Raw genomic sequence first — 15,940 nt, forward strand, 5'->3', positions numbered from 1 at the left:
GTAATTTCTGATCTCTTCACACTCATCATCTGAGTCTTGAAGCGCAAAAGAAACTGTACAAATACCAGATACGTGTGTGTGGGGGGAATTCTGTGGTTGTTGGACCCTGCTACATAATCTGGATGCAGGGGGGAGGCCATGTAATGCGTTTTCTGTTTTTAACCTTGTGTAATAGAAATGGAGGGTTACTCTATTGCCCATCAGTCCCTACATCCCAGCATATGATCCTGCACAACTTTCTTTGTTTCACACTGAAACTCGAGCTGCAGGACAGACCGTTTGGAAGCAAACAAGTGAAACTTTTTAAGGATTTTTTTTTTCTCATTTCTCACATGTATCCTCTATTCACAGTGGTGGGGGCAAGTTTTCTGTAACCAATAGGATGAATGACTTCAGAGATGAAAGTTCTTTTTTTTCTAGATGGTGGTTTCCTTACCTGTCTACATGTTCATGCATATTCAGTTTGTATGATATTCACTCACAAATATTTTGGTGTAGTGTTTTTTTTTTTCTGTGTCTAGGGTAAAAACTGTTAACCCAAAGTGTTAACACTTGTAAAATTTTAAAATCTTTCCGTTTATGGACGTCTTTGTATAGCCCCAGCGCGGAGCTGGATGCTGTGAGGTGTATATATGTTCTTTTATGTTGTGCAATCGCCTCTATAGCCTTGGGGTGCATTCAGACATTCAGTTTTGTAGATGTTTTTTGGTGTCCAAACCAAAAGTGGAGTTAAAAAAGAGGAGCAGCTTCTTGCAATGATATGTTTGTGCCTATTAATATAATCCATTGCTTTTGGCTTTAAAAGCTGCATCTGAAAAACTGAACGTGTGAACGCATCCTTAGACACGTGGTTGTTTACATACAGTGACTTCTTGTCAGATTGAGACTAGGATGGAGGAGCTTCAAGTACAACTTCTTGGAGGCTAGCAAAAGAAAATAAAGATTTTGTTTTTCAGCCCTCGCAGAAAATGAAGCTTTAACCTTTAAAGACAAGCAGGCAAGTTTCGGAAATGTTTTTCCTCTTATTGAGTTTTCACAGCATTTGGAGCAAGCTAATTGCTTCTGCTAATAAATAATCTACAATCGATGCTGACAGCAGTTAATTGGCAGCGAGACTTTCTTCAGCAAAGCGCTTGGCTAACGACCTCCTTTAAATTAATAGCATTAAATGGTACGAGGAAATAAATCTGAGGAATTGCCTGTCATTTGCTGTCATGTCTAATAACTTCCGATAATGATGGCTGATAGATTTTTGCAGATTTCATTATTGAAGTTGCTGCATGTAATTATTCTCCTCATTATATGTAAACAATTAGCAACATTTGGTGTTTCCTTGCAATAAAGCCGTTAAATACCAACGATACATTTCTATCCTTTTTTTTTTTTTTTCCTTTTTAAAGAGCCGAAGTAACGTAAGATCTTGGAAAGGAGCACCGCTCTGTATTACGTGACTTGCCTGTAGAGCAGGAGTTGTCTCTGGAAATGGCCTAGATTCAGGGCTTCTAATGTGGAATATTCTTCTGTCGGTTCAACCCTAGTTGGATTGTGGACACTTGTAGCCTGGTTCTATCGCAGGGGGTTAATGCATTAATAAATGGGAAATCTCTTGCTGTGCTCCTGCGTTGTTCAGGCAGACAGTTGGCTGTGACGAGTTCTTAAACTGGTTTTAATTAAGACTATTAATGGGGGTGTAGGAAGTTGGTGAGTTATCGTCTGTCCATTGGATTGGTGATAACTAGAGATTTGACGTAGGTTCAACTCTTCGGACCCCCACCCATCGCAAGAATGAGACCTCTAGCAATCCGTAGAATGGGGTCCCCTTCTCAGTAATGGGGGAAGATGGGAGCAGAATGATGAACATGCGTCGTAAGCTGTGGAGCACTCAGGAATCTCTGTCCAATCGCTTGGACTGGGAATAGGAGTGCTCGAGATACCCAAATGATGTGCTTGCCAATTTCCGACACTCCCATAGAAATGATTAGAGCGTTAGGACACATACTCCTTCTGCCACTACAACAATTAATGAGAGCGGGACTTGGATTGTCTTTGTTTGCTGGGGGCTCCTTTTCATGATCGATTTTTGGGAACTTAGTAGTTGGACTCTGCCACAGTGGAGTCCATGTTTTAAACAATCCTGACAAGAGCTTGTCCAAGCGCCATAGCTCCTTTAGCCTGCTGATCAGATTTGGGGAGTATCCATATATGTATGTCTGTGATTTGGTTTGTGATATGCAGTCAGTGGTTATCCTGCTTCTCCTTCCATCACAGCAGTTATGGGCTTGCCTGGAACCTTTTATTTACTTCCTCCGTAGAATATCTGGTTTTCTGCATGCATTTTTCTCCCTTTCCAAAATAAATCTGAAACGAGGTGTTCTGATGTAATCAATAAAAAGGGAGGGGAAAGACCTGGCGATAACATTGTTTATTTAAATATAATGGTTAGTAAATGGTGTTGTAATCCTTGTGCAGCTTCTCTCATATGAAAATCATATAAAAATGGATCTAAGGAGATTAAAAACGTTTAGATTGGATTAGGGTGTTTGGTGTGTTGGACCCGATGTTCAAATTACAACCTAAGCCATGCATTATATTTATTTCTGGAGAATCAGGATTATGAGGAACAGTTCCAAGCGCAGTTTAGTTGGGTGTGTAAACCTCTCTTAAATTCCTTTAAGAAATTAGGTGACGCCAGCATCACATGACTTGTTCTTATTTTTGCTCTTGCAGTCAGTTGTGTTCAGTTACAGAAGGTGGTTATTATGTGCTGTCTGCACCCTATTATTGTGACATGGGAGCACAAACCTAAATGCACAATTTGAGAGATCTTATAAAGTAAAATGTGCTACACTTTGGGCGTAAATTATACCAGCAATGCTGTCTGCCATTTATTATCCAAGTGCCTTGCCAAAAGGGGCACAGTTTAAAATAAATCTTTGATCAAATTCTTGCATGATAAACCAGGGACACTTGCTTATAGATTCCGGCACTTTGATACGTGTAATTTTTTTCAAATGTTGTTCTACATGGTCTCCTTTCTTTTTAAAATTAACTTTTAAAGTTATGCTATGGAGTCTGAAGGGCTCTGGGGGTGTTGCCCCCACAAGCTCCACTGTGCAGAAGCACTGCCCTCCTCCCCTCTGCCTGATCTTGCACACTGTGCAGGAAGAGCACTGCCCTCCTCCCCTCTGCCTGATCTTGCACACTGTGCAGGAGGAGCACTGCCCTCCTCCCCTCTGCCTGATCTTGCACACTGTGCAGGAGGAGCGCTGCCCTCCTCCCCTCTGCCTGATCTTGCACACTGTGCAGGAGGAGCGCTGCCCTCCTCCCCTCTGCCTGATCTTGCACACTGTGCAGGAGGAGCGCTGACCTCCTCCCCTCTGCCTGATCTTGCACACTGTGCAGGAGGAGCGATGACCTCCTCCCCCTGTAACATCCTATATGGTCATGGACTGTAACACCCTAGAGCCCTTCTAGTTCATTAGCTTAATTTTAAGTTGATTTTAGAAGGAAGGATACACTGTTTAACAAATATAAGAAGATTACCACAGACAAGGTGCCTGGATGTATTGGGACTGAAAGCTATGCACGTATAAAACCTTTTATTTGCCAACTCGCTGTTCTCGGTCCTGACCTCTTCATGAATGACACATCCTTTCTAAGCCACTGAAGACCAGTAACTACAGGGCAGATCCTGACTCTTTTTAAACACCGATCTGTTTTCCAACAGAGAATGCACACAAAATGGAGAAATAAATTCCATACATGGACCATAGACTTTACATTGAAACAACCCCCCCCCCCAGCTGTATAAGCTGATACATGCAGAGCCTGATGATTTAGCTGTGGCACCCGGCATCTCATGGCCTCTTGCTTTTTGCACCACATGGCTCTCATGCCATCCCAGCTCGTACTTGCTTCCGGTTACTTCCTTTGTCTGGTAGGCTCCTCGTTGTCTGACCTATGATGTTTACAGCCAGCAGAGCTTTGATGGCTGTGGCTGCCTTTTCATACAGAAAGAAGATGAAGACTAGTGTTATGGTATTTCCACGGCTGTCGTCCATGTAAATGTTTACTATAGTGTTTGATTGTATTGGCACTAGAGGGCAGGGTAGAAGCAGTGTGTGGGTTGCATTGTTACATATCCTTTTGAGCTTGATTTTGTGTTGTCCTTCAGTGTCCTTCATGTTCTTCAGTGGGACTGACACTGCATTGTATAACTTTGCTGGTGATTCCCACATAACTAAATGTCTGCAATAAATAAGGTGGTTATACGTCAAACTTAAGCCCTCCGTCTCTTTATTTATTTCCGTAGCTTGAAGAAGTAATGGAAAAAGAAACGTACAAGGCAGCTAAACTGATTCTCGAAAGGTTTGACCCAGAGTCTAAGAAAATCAAGGTACGCTTTATCATGTAATGCTGGTTGTCTGAATTGGTCTCTTGAACCTGTTATTGGCGGATTGCAACATTGGTCACCGTTAGGCCTCATGCACACAACCGTATATGGTGGCTGTGAGCTAGATGCCACATAGGTGAATTGTGTCTCTCCTTGCCTTAGCTGTGCTGCCGCACCACAAAAGAGTGCAGGTCCTATTCCTGCACAGATTTGCAGCACGGTGGCTCAGCTTTGTACGGAGACGGGAGGGTAGAGCAGCGCCCCCTTACCTTTCACTACCCAGCCGAAAATGAGCTGCAGACCTGGCTGGATTGGTGCTCTGCATTTGCACGCTTCCCTGTTTAAGAGGTCTTGGTTTCTGTTTTAGACCACACTGAGTCTACATGTTCTCAGTTAATCGGGTTGTGGGAAGGTTCAGGTTACAAACACTATTAATGTGTCTGTTGTGGTGAATGGTTGGTTGACTTTCAAAATTGTTCATTTCACAGGAGCTTGAACCTCCTGCTGGTCTACCGAGCACTCCAAGACCTGGCCAAGGTACAGCAAATCCTATTTATATACTTTGCTTTATTACAAATGTAATTTTACCAGTGGCAACCAATGAGAGTACTGGTTGTAGTTCTGGAAAATGTAAGGCTTGAATATATTGACTATAGGTAACAATATCACTATTTCATGGTATATATTTGAAGGCCCTCCTCAGTGGCATTGAGAATGCATTTAATAAGCCTCTTAAGCAAACCATGGCGAAATGTTTTAACAATTTAGAATCCTATGTATCCACACGATAAGTGCCTAACTGTGCAGGTCCAGCTCCTGGATCCTGTCCCCTATAACAAAGGCCCGGTGTTTCCTATATGTACAGATTGGTAGTCATGTTTACTAATCCTTGCTGAGCACTGTTCTCTGGTACTTCCATATGTCTCGCAGCCCTTCTGTTTAGTGGTACCATTGAGGCTTGGAAATTGGGACCCCTGATCTTGTGATAAGTAGGAGATCCTACAGGTCCCCCCCCCCCCCCCCCCACTATAAAGCACTTGTCACCTATCCTATGCATCATTGCTATCCTTGTGGAAACAAAGATGGGGAATACCCCTTGAAATTCAAAACTCTGTTACCTATTCAAAACTTGGACCTCCTCTCCCCATCCATCGATCATCTGTTTCTGTCTCCATTGTAACGGGAATAAAATCTATCACTTTTAAAAATTATTTTAAATAATAGTCATTTTACTTTTTCCCTCTTTTCTGTCCATGATTATTGGGGCCGCCATCTTTCCTGGGCTTTAGTGGTAGCATTTATTGAAATACTTTACTGCAGCTGCATGGCCATTGGGAGCAATGGTCTGGAACTTAGTCATTGAGGTCTATGGAGAATTTTTTTAGGCATGTACCATGCACATGGGAATAGAAAAGCAGCGATATCATCTTTCCTCTATAGTGGATGCAGTGAAAGTGTTATTTTCTATTGTAATATCTGGTGAAAATTTAGGTGACTGGCTTTATAATAGAATGTCCTTCTTTGCAGCAAATGTCCAGTGTGTGGATTGCTGGATATAGACCTTTCTATTAAAACTGGTTAGTGACTTGGTAAAACCTTAAAAACCAAAAAAGAACCCCTCATACATTACAAACATTATTGATAACAAAACGTGATCTAATCGGGCTATTAATGAAGTGACAGATATGCATCCTTGTATAGGATCGTAGCAGATGCTCAGGTGCAATTACTGTGAACTTTGGAAGAATATCTGGAAACCGTCCTAAGCTGAGCATTTGGTACATGAATATACTTGACATTTAATTATGTTCTTCATCAAAGGCCATGTATTTGGCATGTATACCCCCTAGCAGTACTAGAGAATGCTTTCACCAAATTAAGAGTGTGTGTCTCTCATAGCCCTTTATGTCTGTAGGTCTATAAAGTCTAATAAAGCTTCCGGACTAGACCTGCAGTGAATATTTCTAATTCTGGCTTGGGGACTTTTTTTTTTTTTTTTTTTTAATCTCTGGGCCTAGATCTCATTGCTCTGGTTAAAAAAAATGATTATATGACATGTTTAGGCCTATCTTTTATGCCCTCACTCCAGTGCTGATTTTTTTTTTTTTTGAGCATTTGGGGACACTTAACATATGTTTTTGTTTTGCTTATTTTTATTTCTAAGGAAAGGGAGGTGGTTTGAATTTTCAGTTTAAGTTTTTAATATTTTACTAGTAGAACATTGCAGATCCTTCACATTGACCGGTCTAGGAGTCGAACAGAGGCTCACGAATGTTGTGGTGATGGGTTTTGCGTCTAATCACATGTATGTTTGGGGCTTTACTTCTACCTGATGTACTTGAATTGCATTTCAAAGCGCAATTCCATTGCAGCAAATGAACACGGCCTTGGGGTAAAGTTCTGTGACACCGATGTCTTGCTCCTCTGGACACTCACCAGATGTCGGCTACTTGTGGCAATCCTTTCATTGTCTAGGATGGCAGAAGGGAAATGCCCTGTATCATAACTAATGATAATTTCTGAATTTAACAATTTTTTTTTTTTTTTTTTTTTTTTGGAAGGTTTTGAGCTTATTTTATGGGCTGCTTAAATCTTAAAATTTTCTTTGTGTGCCCCTATTTAGGAACCACTTATTTTCTTGTCCAATTTCTTTTACAATTTCTTTTTTTTTTCCATCCTTCTTGTGACCCGTTTTTACAGTGTTACTTGATCTCTATTACTTGCTTTCAGCAGGGTGTAAAGAATCATTAAATTTCTTATGTACTGTACCCACTTCCCTCAGATCTGCGCCAGAGGACGGCAGCTCAAAGAAATCTAAGTGTGTCTACCCCAGTAAATCCAAACCAGGGAACTCCCCAAGTTCCTGGGATGTTGGCGGCGACTCCAGGTCTTCAAAGGGACACTTCAGCTCCTGGAGGACCCCCTGAGCGGACTCTGCAGCCAGGATTACAGGCAGGCCTCGTACCGAGACGCCCTGGATCGCCTGCCCCTGCAATATCTGGAATGGGTAAACAGAGCACTTACTGTTATTTACAGTTTATATAGTTTTCTCTGGTTACCAATAAACCAGGTAATATTCAGACACCATGGAAATGGCATTTCATTTGGAAATAGGAGGCCAGTTATCTGATTAAGCAGGAGTTCCATATTCAATTAGCCATAACTCTTTACAGCTGGCACCTTGTGATACTGAAGCCTATTGCTCGCGCTCGTTTAACTGTTATGGCTTCTTTGTTTAAATGGCAATAAAACTTTGCAGTGTTCTGTAGTCAACGATATATAACCTACCTTTTTTACAGCCCCGGGTTTAGGAAAGCTTCAGATTTATATGTATCCGTTATAAAGGCAAACACGTCTAGAATATATAGTCTTGCTTTAGACAAAAACCTAAAAAGAAAAAACGGCAGGTATTTTGTAAAAGGGCTTTTTATTTTGAAACAGATCAATCTAGAGGCGGGCTGTGTAGTAAATGTTTTGCTAATCGGGTTGGTGAAATTGACAAACTTTTTGATTGAAATTTTGGAAGACATTAGATTTTGAGTAGCCAGCCTTTTATTATATTCCCTCGAGCAGCAGGTCTGGAAAGACCTTGATGTGTAGATCCAGGGTCACACATTTTTACTTGGTGGGTGTGTGGTTTTGTGTTTTTTTTTTTTTTTTTTTTGTCATTAGCATTTTGATAAGCTTTTATTTTTATTCAAGATATCCCCTTGAAATTGTTAGCTGGTTTGAAGGTTAAATAATATAATGGTAACTAGGGGGAACCTCACTTTTATGAGTACTGACCTCCAAAACTGGTCCCATTCCTGCAACTTAGGTGAGCTTGAGTGCTGTTGTTTTTAGCACATTCCCGTACTATTGAGTGGAATGTCAATATGCATGTAACCTGCCACTATCAATCCGTGAGCAATTTTTGGGGGGATATTGCTGGGGATTTGTTCTTTTGAAAGTGGGAGTCCCTGCCGTCAGATCTGCAAGATCAGCTTGTTATCCCTTATCTTGATACAAATTTTGGGTCAGCACTGGATATCTCCTGCACTCGCAACTCACCCCCCACCCATCTCTGCAACTGTGCTTCCATTCTGTGCAACACCACCTCCTCCCTGTGGATTGCCCACATCCTGGACTTTTGAATGCACCTCAGTCGTTTGTCAATTTGTATCGCCATTAACTACTGGGAACAATAACATTGGTATACTGTGGATACACATCGTACAAGAGTAACAGCAGTTTATTTTGCAAGTTTAAAGAATATGCTCCCTCCTCCTCCCCTTCCCTCGACTGAGGAGCATGAATGGATCTGCAGAGTTCCCCTCCATTGTGTGCTTGGACACTTGCTGAGAAAGAAGCAGCTGGGAAACCTGACTGTCTCTAACCCGAGTAGCAGATGACAGTCCTGGCTTTCCGGATCACATGTGCATCCAACCAGGGTTAGCACTTTATATGTTAGAAGTTGCACATGTTTATATTGAGCTCCAGCACAGACCAATTACAATATTGCTAGTTTGCTGCTAACCCCCCCCCCCCTCCTAAATTTAGCATAAAAATCCATTAACTTGTCTTTCCATTATTTACCCAAGATACATGGCTTTTACCGAACTCCTTCATTTCCCAAGAATTTACCTTTGTTGTTACTGCACAGAATGGAAGCGAGTTGTGGCTATTTGTTGTTCTAGTCTCCTGTTCATATTTCACAGGACTTTGCAGAGGGGAAATCAATTGTGCGCTACTGTGATCCCATATGTTGGGAAAATGAATAACCAGCAGGTAGTTGAGAGTATGCCAAGCCTCCAGGAATGACCAGTGGTCCTACAATCATCGCACTGATGTTCATATTAATTACTGTTGTCGGTAACAGCGTGAGGAACAAGATGCATGGCTGGAGGGGCGCGAGGATCCAAAGACCATCCAGAGGTGTACGGTTATGTGCCCCGAGCTGTAAAACTGCTCCTTTTATGCAACCGTTCACATTGCTATGTAAATTTTATTCTTTTGAGGGGGGGAATAGCATAGGTTTATCTAAGATCATATCTGTTCCACAGTCATTAACAGCTACTACTTTACACAGTTATAGCAATTTTTTTGTTGGTGAAAAGTGGAGGTATATAACTGTTTAAAACCGTTTTGGACATAATTCTCGTCAACCAAAAAATGCGATACTTTTATTTTATCCAGTAAGTTTTTTTTTTGTAATTTTCTGTTTTACTTTTTTATTTGTGTGTCTTCTTTTGTTCATCTTTCTTAAAGCCATCCACCCTCCAGGCCCTCCATTGGCAAGACCAATTCTTCCACGGGAAAGGGGAGCTGTCGATAGAGTTATTGAATATCTGGTTGGTGACGGTCCTCAAAACAGGTATAAATATTATGAAGTATCATCTGTGATCAATGTTCTATTAAGAGATTCTGGAGGGCAGTACATGGGGTATTGCCTCTTCCAGAAATGCTTCCAGGTGAAGCTATTGTCCCTTTAAAAAAAAAAAAAAAAAAAAAAAAAATGCCTTGCCCCACAATTTATTAAGGGTTTAAGGCAATTTTAGACACACAGTACATTCTGGGAAAGGGGACATGATCTCTCAGCAACAAAAGAAAAATTAATGTGGCAGATGGAACTAGACCTGATGGACAGGCAGGACGGAAAGCAAGCTACATCTTTCCAACCTGCGCCCTCCTGCTGAGCAACATATATATTCAGCAGAGGCCACAGTAGCCAACGGGGGATGGATGCGAAGTGTTGCATCCATCCCCAGCCTCTGCAGAGCATGTGCTTGGGGAGGTCCCGATGATCCCTCTAACTGTCCATATGAGAACAGTTACATCACCACAGGAAACACTAATTTCTGGACATACATTGGGTTATACCCATTGTAAGGGCAAAAAGGAGATGTGAATATAACCTAAGCCATAACCAACCTGCACGATTAGCCGCAGATCGTTTGCAATCGTAGCAAGATATGTTTACTTATCAGGTACTTGTGGTAAGGAAAGGGCATCTACTGTAAAGAGTCTTCTGTGTAGAGTCTTCCTAGAAATAAGACTCAATGAGTCTTCCTCATTGAGTAGTTCACACATTACAATGTTCCTTTGCACTTGAATATTTTGCTCAGTTATTTTCACCATTATTTAGAAGGGAAAACTAGGAATGTATCCTACATGATGAAGTAAAATGAAGAGGTTTGCATCCTTTTCTGCTTTTTTTCTTGCAAAGCACCGACCAGAATACTGACGTGTGCAAGTGTGACCTTCAACTTGGTCCTGGATAATGTTTGTTCACAATTTACACCAGATCTGAAGTTGCTGCTGAAATAAAATGTTAATACAGAGCTGATTAATAAGGGATATACTGGCTCTATATAGGATTACATATTAGATTTCATGGATCATTAATACTTATAATGGCTTTTCTATAGCCATTAAATAAGTTGGAGATGCTTTAGTCAAGCGGTCATTAATTTGATCATCATTAAAATGGGGGGGAATGAATGAAATATAATTGCGAAATTAAAACTGAGTAAAGCTTAATTGCTTTTAAAATATGCTTTTGGGAGATGAAGATTGTAAGACTGATGTCCTCTGACTGCAAAGAACATGAAAATGAGGACTGCATCCTCGTCATTACACTACGTGATATCCTAGGATTGCAGCAGTATACCTTGGTTTCCATTGCATGGCTTCTCCTCTGGTTTACAATTTTTACATTTTTTTTTTTTTAAATTGGATAAAGCTGCTTCCTGTCTATTTTGGGAGCGCTTTTCTGCACTTTGACACTTTTGTGGAGTATATATATTGATTTGGATTCACCGATGCAGTAAAAGTGTTTGTGCCATTTCATTTACCTAATTTTATTCTTGTGATTGCTCACGGGTCACAATTTAAAGATCTACAAGGTTGTGAGAGAAGGTTCCAAATAAACAATTAGGTCATATAAGAACACCACTGTCACAGTGCCTGGTTCTGAGAGTTAAAGAGGACCTGTCACCCAAATTTTCGGCACTAGGAGCTGCTTGCTAAAGTAAGCAGCTCCTAGTGCTTGAACAAACACCGCAGTGTTACAGTGATGGCGTTACCGGAAACCTTCGGTAACGCTATCTAACACTGCGGCGGGGTACAATGTACCCCGCTGCCTCTTCCCCGGAACCAGCCTGCTCGCTCTATAGGCCGGCAGTGACTGCCGTGCGGCAGGCACTGCCCCTAGCCACGCCCCAACCCCGCCCCCTCATGGATACAATTACACTGTACCCCGCCGCAGTGTTGGATAGCGTTACCGGAGGTTTATGGTATCCCTATCCCTATGTGATCCCTTGTTTAAAATTTTCATGTCATTATTTATTGATTTTATTTTCCACCAAGATATGCCCTGATTTGCCAGCAGTGTTTTTCTCACAATGGAATGGCATTAAAGGAAGAATTTGAGTATGTTGGTGAGTATTTCTTTAACATTGACCTTTTTTACCCAATTGCACCGGAAAAGTTTCTATGGGGGACGTTTATCATATGCTGGCGCTACAAGAACAAGTACCCCATATAAATACCCCATATCTCGTGTCATATATTACCAGTTTTAGACGACTGTACAGATGTTAGGATCTCTGGCTTTCCTGTGTAGCCGCCTGTTGATCTGATCCAGTCCTACAGGTTTCCATTCTAAAGGAAAGCTACCACTATAATACACTAAAACTAAGCTAATCCTCTATTCGCCTGATCCCAGCCCTTGTTGTCTTCAAGCGTGACACCCCGAGATCGTCTGAAAAATTGGATTCTACAAAACGGACCGGATCATGTTCCCGATCTCTCAAGGCTGATAATTCTTGCCTCCTTCTTGACGTCCCCTCCAACACAGAGGGAGTTGGTGGGGGGCATCCCCGTGCTCTGGCCTTCAAATTTTTTTTTTTTTTTTGTTTCCCCCCTGTGTCAACCTGGAAGACCACTGTCGGGATCAAGATGAATAGGACGTTAGGAGAGTTTGCTTGGCCTAGTTTTAGTGTATTATAGTAGTGGATTTCCCTTAATAACTTTATGTACTTGCCATCGTTGAAACTGAGATTCAAGAGATTGTAGGAGATGGGAATAAAGCCGGAGCATTGGTTTGGGGGTTGCTATGTGAAATGCATATAAAAGAAAAGGTATAGACTATTTTGTGGTGTTACAGAATGTGTATGATATTGGGTTGTTTGACGAGTTTCTTTTCCCTTTTTAAAGCATTCAGATGCGCATACTGCTATTTCCTAAATCCTGCAAGAAAGACTCGCCCTCAAGCCCCAAGACTACAAGAGTTAAACCTTGAGAGAAGGCCAAGTGCCACAAGTTTCTTGCAGGCTGCCAGCGAGGAGCTGGAGAACCAAACCTCCTCAGGTATTCACTATGAGTTTCCTCCACTGCAGACAAAAGTAGTGTTAAAGGGGTATTCCAGGAATCAGCATAATTCATATACAAGTGGGCACTCAAAATATAAGCTAATGTGTAATTAGTTATTTAAAATTTTGCTCCCCTTAGCAAAAATTGCTGGTGACATAGACTGTAATGAAGAATTAAAATGCTGCTGGCCCTTTAATCAGTCCGTTAATTTCCTCCGTGCGGTCCGTCGCAGAAAAGAAGATGGCCGCTGGTCACATGTCCACATCACATGTCCTGTACCTGCCTGGGCAGGGTCATGTGATCACCACTACGTTTGGCTGTTGTCTGTTGGTTCCAGTGCATCCAGTATGATCAGTGTTGTGGTGATGGCAGTTACACATCATTACTATGGTAACAGAGCAAGAAAACCTGTTATATCATCACTGGAGCAGAGCATAAGTGGTAGGAGGAGTTACTGAGAACTAAAGGATCATGGAACTTGTAGTTTACAGTGGCGGCCATCTTAGTGATAACTCCACCTACTTTAGAGAGGCCATAAATTTTGTAAATCATAAAATGATATTATTTTAGCTCCGTTTTGTGACTAATGACATTGAGTATTGTTGGATTCATTTATTTATATCATCAAGGGTTTTTGTGTCAGACGTTCATATTCCCGGAATACCCCTTTAAGTGTCCTTACTGGAAGAGTAGATGATGCATTATGTACATCCTTCTATAGGAGGGTCCCAAAATCGGTCCCCCCCCGCCCCGACTTACCCCCAAATTACTAGAGAAATCTACCATCAAAAATCCTTTATTATAAATGAGGGGCTCTTACTCTTAGATAAAGGCACCGTGACTGATGATAGATCGGCCCCCACTGATCACAGGAACTGAAAATGGTAACTGATGAAGGTGCGTATCCATTGCTGCTGCCTTCAACAACTGTAGGACTGAGAGTGACAACTAAGTCCTGCCGTTGTCGGTTTTTGTCCATCCCATAGACTTTGAATGGAGCTGCATCACATGTGCAACCATTTGTATAGGTAATATGTTGTGATTTATTAAACTTTTTTTTTTTTTTTTTTGTTTCCCTGAAAATAACTTATTTCTTATGCGGTTTTGTTCCTTATTTTAAGGGGATGTCTTATTTTTCCATAAACAAGAATTCATATTTATTGTTGAACAAAGAACTTCTCTAACACCCTTAACTCTCCAAACTCATAATTTAATGCAAAATTTCTTGTGTTTTCCATTTTTATTGGAATCATCGGCCGCAGTCTCTCATGTTTTAACAATTTTCCTTAAATGAGCCTTCCTTGTCTGGGGAGCTGGTGTATTGCGTTTGCAGCACAACAATTAGATGTAGAATACATGGGATAAAATCACTATGTTGCAACCTCTTCCAGTATCTAAAAGATCTTGTAATACTACTGTATGGCGTAGGGGGAGCGAGGCCTTTAAGGGGAGGCCTTACACAAAATTGTACTAGGTCTTATTTTCAGGGGATCTTATTTATGGGGGAACTGGGTAGAAATATCCCATATAAACATTGTGGACACTTTATCTCTTCCCTTTCTTTTTGTGCAGATCCATCAGAGGTAGAAGAAACCCCCGACACTGAAGAAGTCGTTGGGGAGGAGGAAAAATGTGCAGAGGAATTAACTGCTGAAACTGTGAAAGAGGAAGAGAAAGCGCTGCCTGAAGACCCCGAGCCCCCCACTAATGTCAATGAGAATGACGAGTCTTTGATGGAAACGGAGTGAACGTGCTATGCGCCTCCTATAATCTATGGCGGCTTAGGCCTCACAAGTTGTTTCGTGTGACAACTCTAGCTAGATCTGCCTCACCCCCCCCCACGATGACGTGCCATATCTATAGCACTTGGGAATGCGTACTTGGTATTTAACCTTCTTTCACGCTAGAATTGGCCTAGTACCAAGCATTGATAAGGCATCTATAGCAGAATGTTTTAAACTTTTTTTTTTTTTGAGTATTTTATGATAATGAGTTTGCAGGTTTATTTATTTTACATGTAGGCGGGGTTTGGGTGAACACATTTTGTACCAAGGATATTTATATATTAAACTGCCGATGTGTGTGATGTGTCTGGAGGGCGAATGGACCACAGCTAGTACCTTTTTATAAGTGTGTCTGCATACATCAAACCTATTTCCACAAATGTACTTTGTTTTTTTTTTTTTCCTTTCCCATTGAGTGAGGAACGCACACAATAGTATTTTTTTGGACCCCTACTTTGTAGGTAAATGTCATGATGTCCTTCACGTACAGACCCTACTACATGTGTTTGCCGTTTGGTTCATGTTTACATTAAATAACATAGGAAGAGCTTGTGTTGTACTTGAATGCTGAGCTATATTTATAACTGTACAGCAGTGGTACACATGTCAATGTGCCTTTTTGTGTGTATCATGTTTTTGTTAATTGTAAATAAAGTCTGGTTTAATGTAAAATGGTTTAATTATTTTTAGTTTTTTCTAATTTTGATGTCCTACAGATGCACTGCTGGAGATAGCAGAGCGCTGTACTCTGCAATCCCTGGTGTTTGTGTAGATGTGTAGTGGCGCTGCACGGCTGTGGGAGGTGGGATAAAGTTGAATTCTCGCCCAACCCCTTATACGGTTTCATGTGTTGGGTGATATTCTATAGACAGGTGAGTAGTACGGCTTACATGTGTATATGCTCAGATCATCCTCTAACAAAGTGCCTTGGCTAAATTCCTGTAAATATAAACATCTCTAAGTCTGTTCAATTCAAAAGGTGCCTGTATCTCCCTAATCATCCATAACTATGCAGATTAGAGATCTAGCTGCTGTAACTCGGTGCCATGACATGTAATTTGCAGAGATCTGTATAGCCTGAACAATGCAGATCATGTATACAACTGCCCTATAATGTAGTATTTTAGTATATGGATGGAGCCATCAGACCCCCTAAAGGCTAAAGTACCCATGGGGGAGGGGAGGGGGTCTCATACTGTAAAAATGAAGTGGAAATGCTTCATTTCAAGCTGTCAAAATATATATCAACTTGTTCTTCACTGTCCTGCTGCAAAACAGTGTAACTGTTTTTTTGGAAGCGTTCTTTGCTGGTTTTTTCCGTACATGCCTCAAACTTTGCAATCTTTTATATGCATGTTATTACAAGGGTCTAAAGAGCATCTCACCAAAGTGCATCTGATCTTTATATTAT

General features: G+C 41.2%; 1 protein-coding gene across 2 annotated transcripts in view; it reads left to right on the forward strand.

The window, feature by feature from the left end:
* LNPK (lunapark, ER junction formation factor) overlaps positions 1–15,201 on the forward strand; it is a 43,459-nt gene extending 28,258 nt beyond the window's left edge. For both annotated transcript variants that reach the window (XM_072121661.1, XM_072121660.1), the window contains exons 7-13: positions 4,313–4,396; positions 4,882–4,930; positions 7,176–7,400; positions 9,641–9,746; positions 11,741–11,811; positions 12,590–12,742; positions 14,318–15,201. In XM_072121661.1, the coding sequence (XP_071977762.1) occupies positions 4,313–4,396; positions 4,882–4,930; positions 7,176–7,400; positions 9,641–9,746; positions 11,741–11,811; positions 12,590–12,742; positions 14,318–14,493 (864 nt within the window). In that variant the 3' untranslated portion in view covers positions 14,494–15,201. The remainder of the gene's footprint in view (positions 1–4,312; positions 4,397–4,881; positions 4,931–7,175; positions 7,401–9,640; positions 9,747–11,740; positions 11,812–12,589; positions 12,743–14,317) is intronic.
* The last annotated feature ends 739 nt before the right edge of the window (positions 15,202–15,940 follow it).

The sequence above is a fragment of the Engystomops pustulosus genome, chromosome 8 (assembly GCF_040894005.1).
Source record: "Engystomops pustulosus chromosome 8, aEngPut4.maternal, whole genome shotgun sequence".
Lineage (NCBI taxonomy): Eukaryota > Metazoa > Chordata > Amphibia > Anura > Leptodactylidae > Engystomops > Engystomops pustulosus.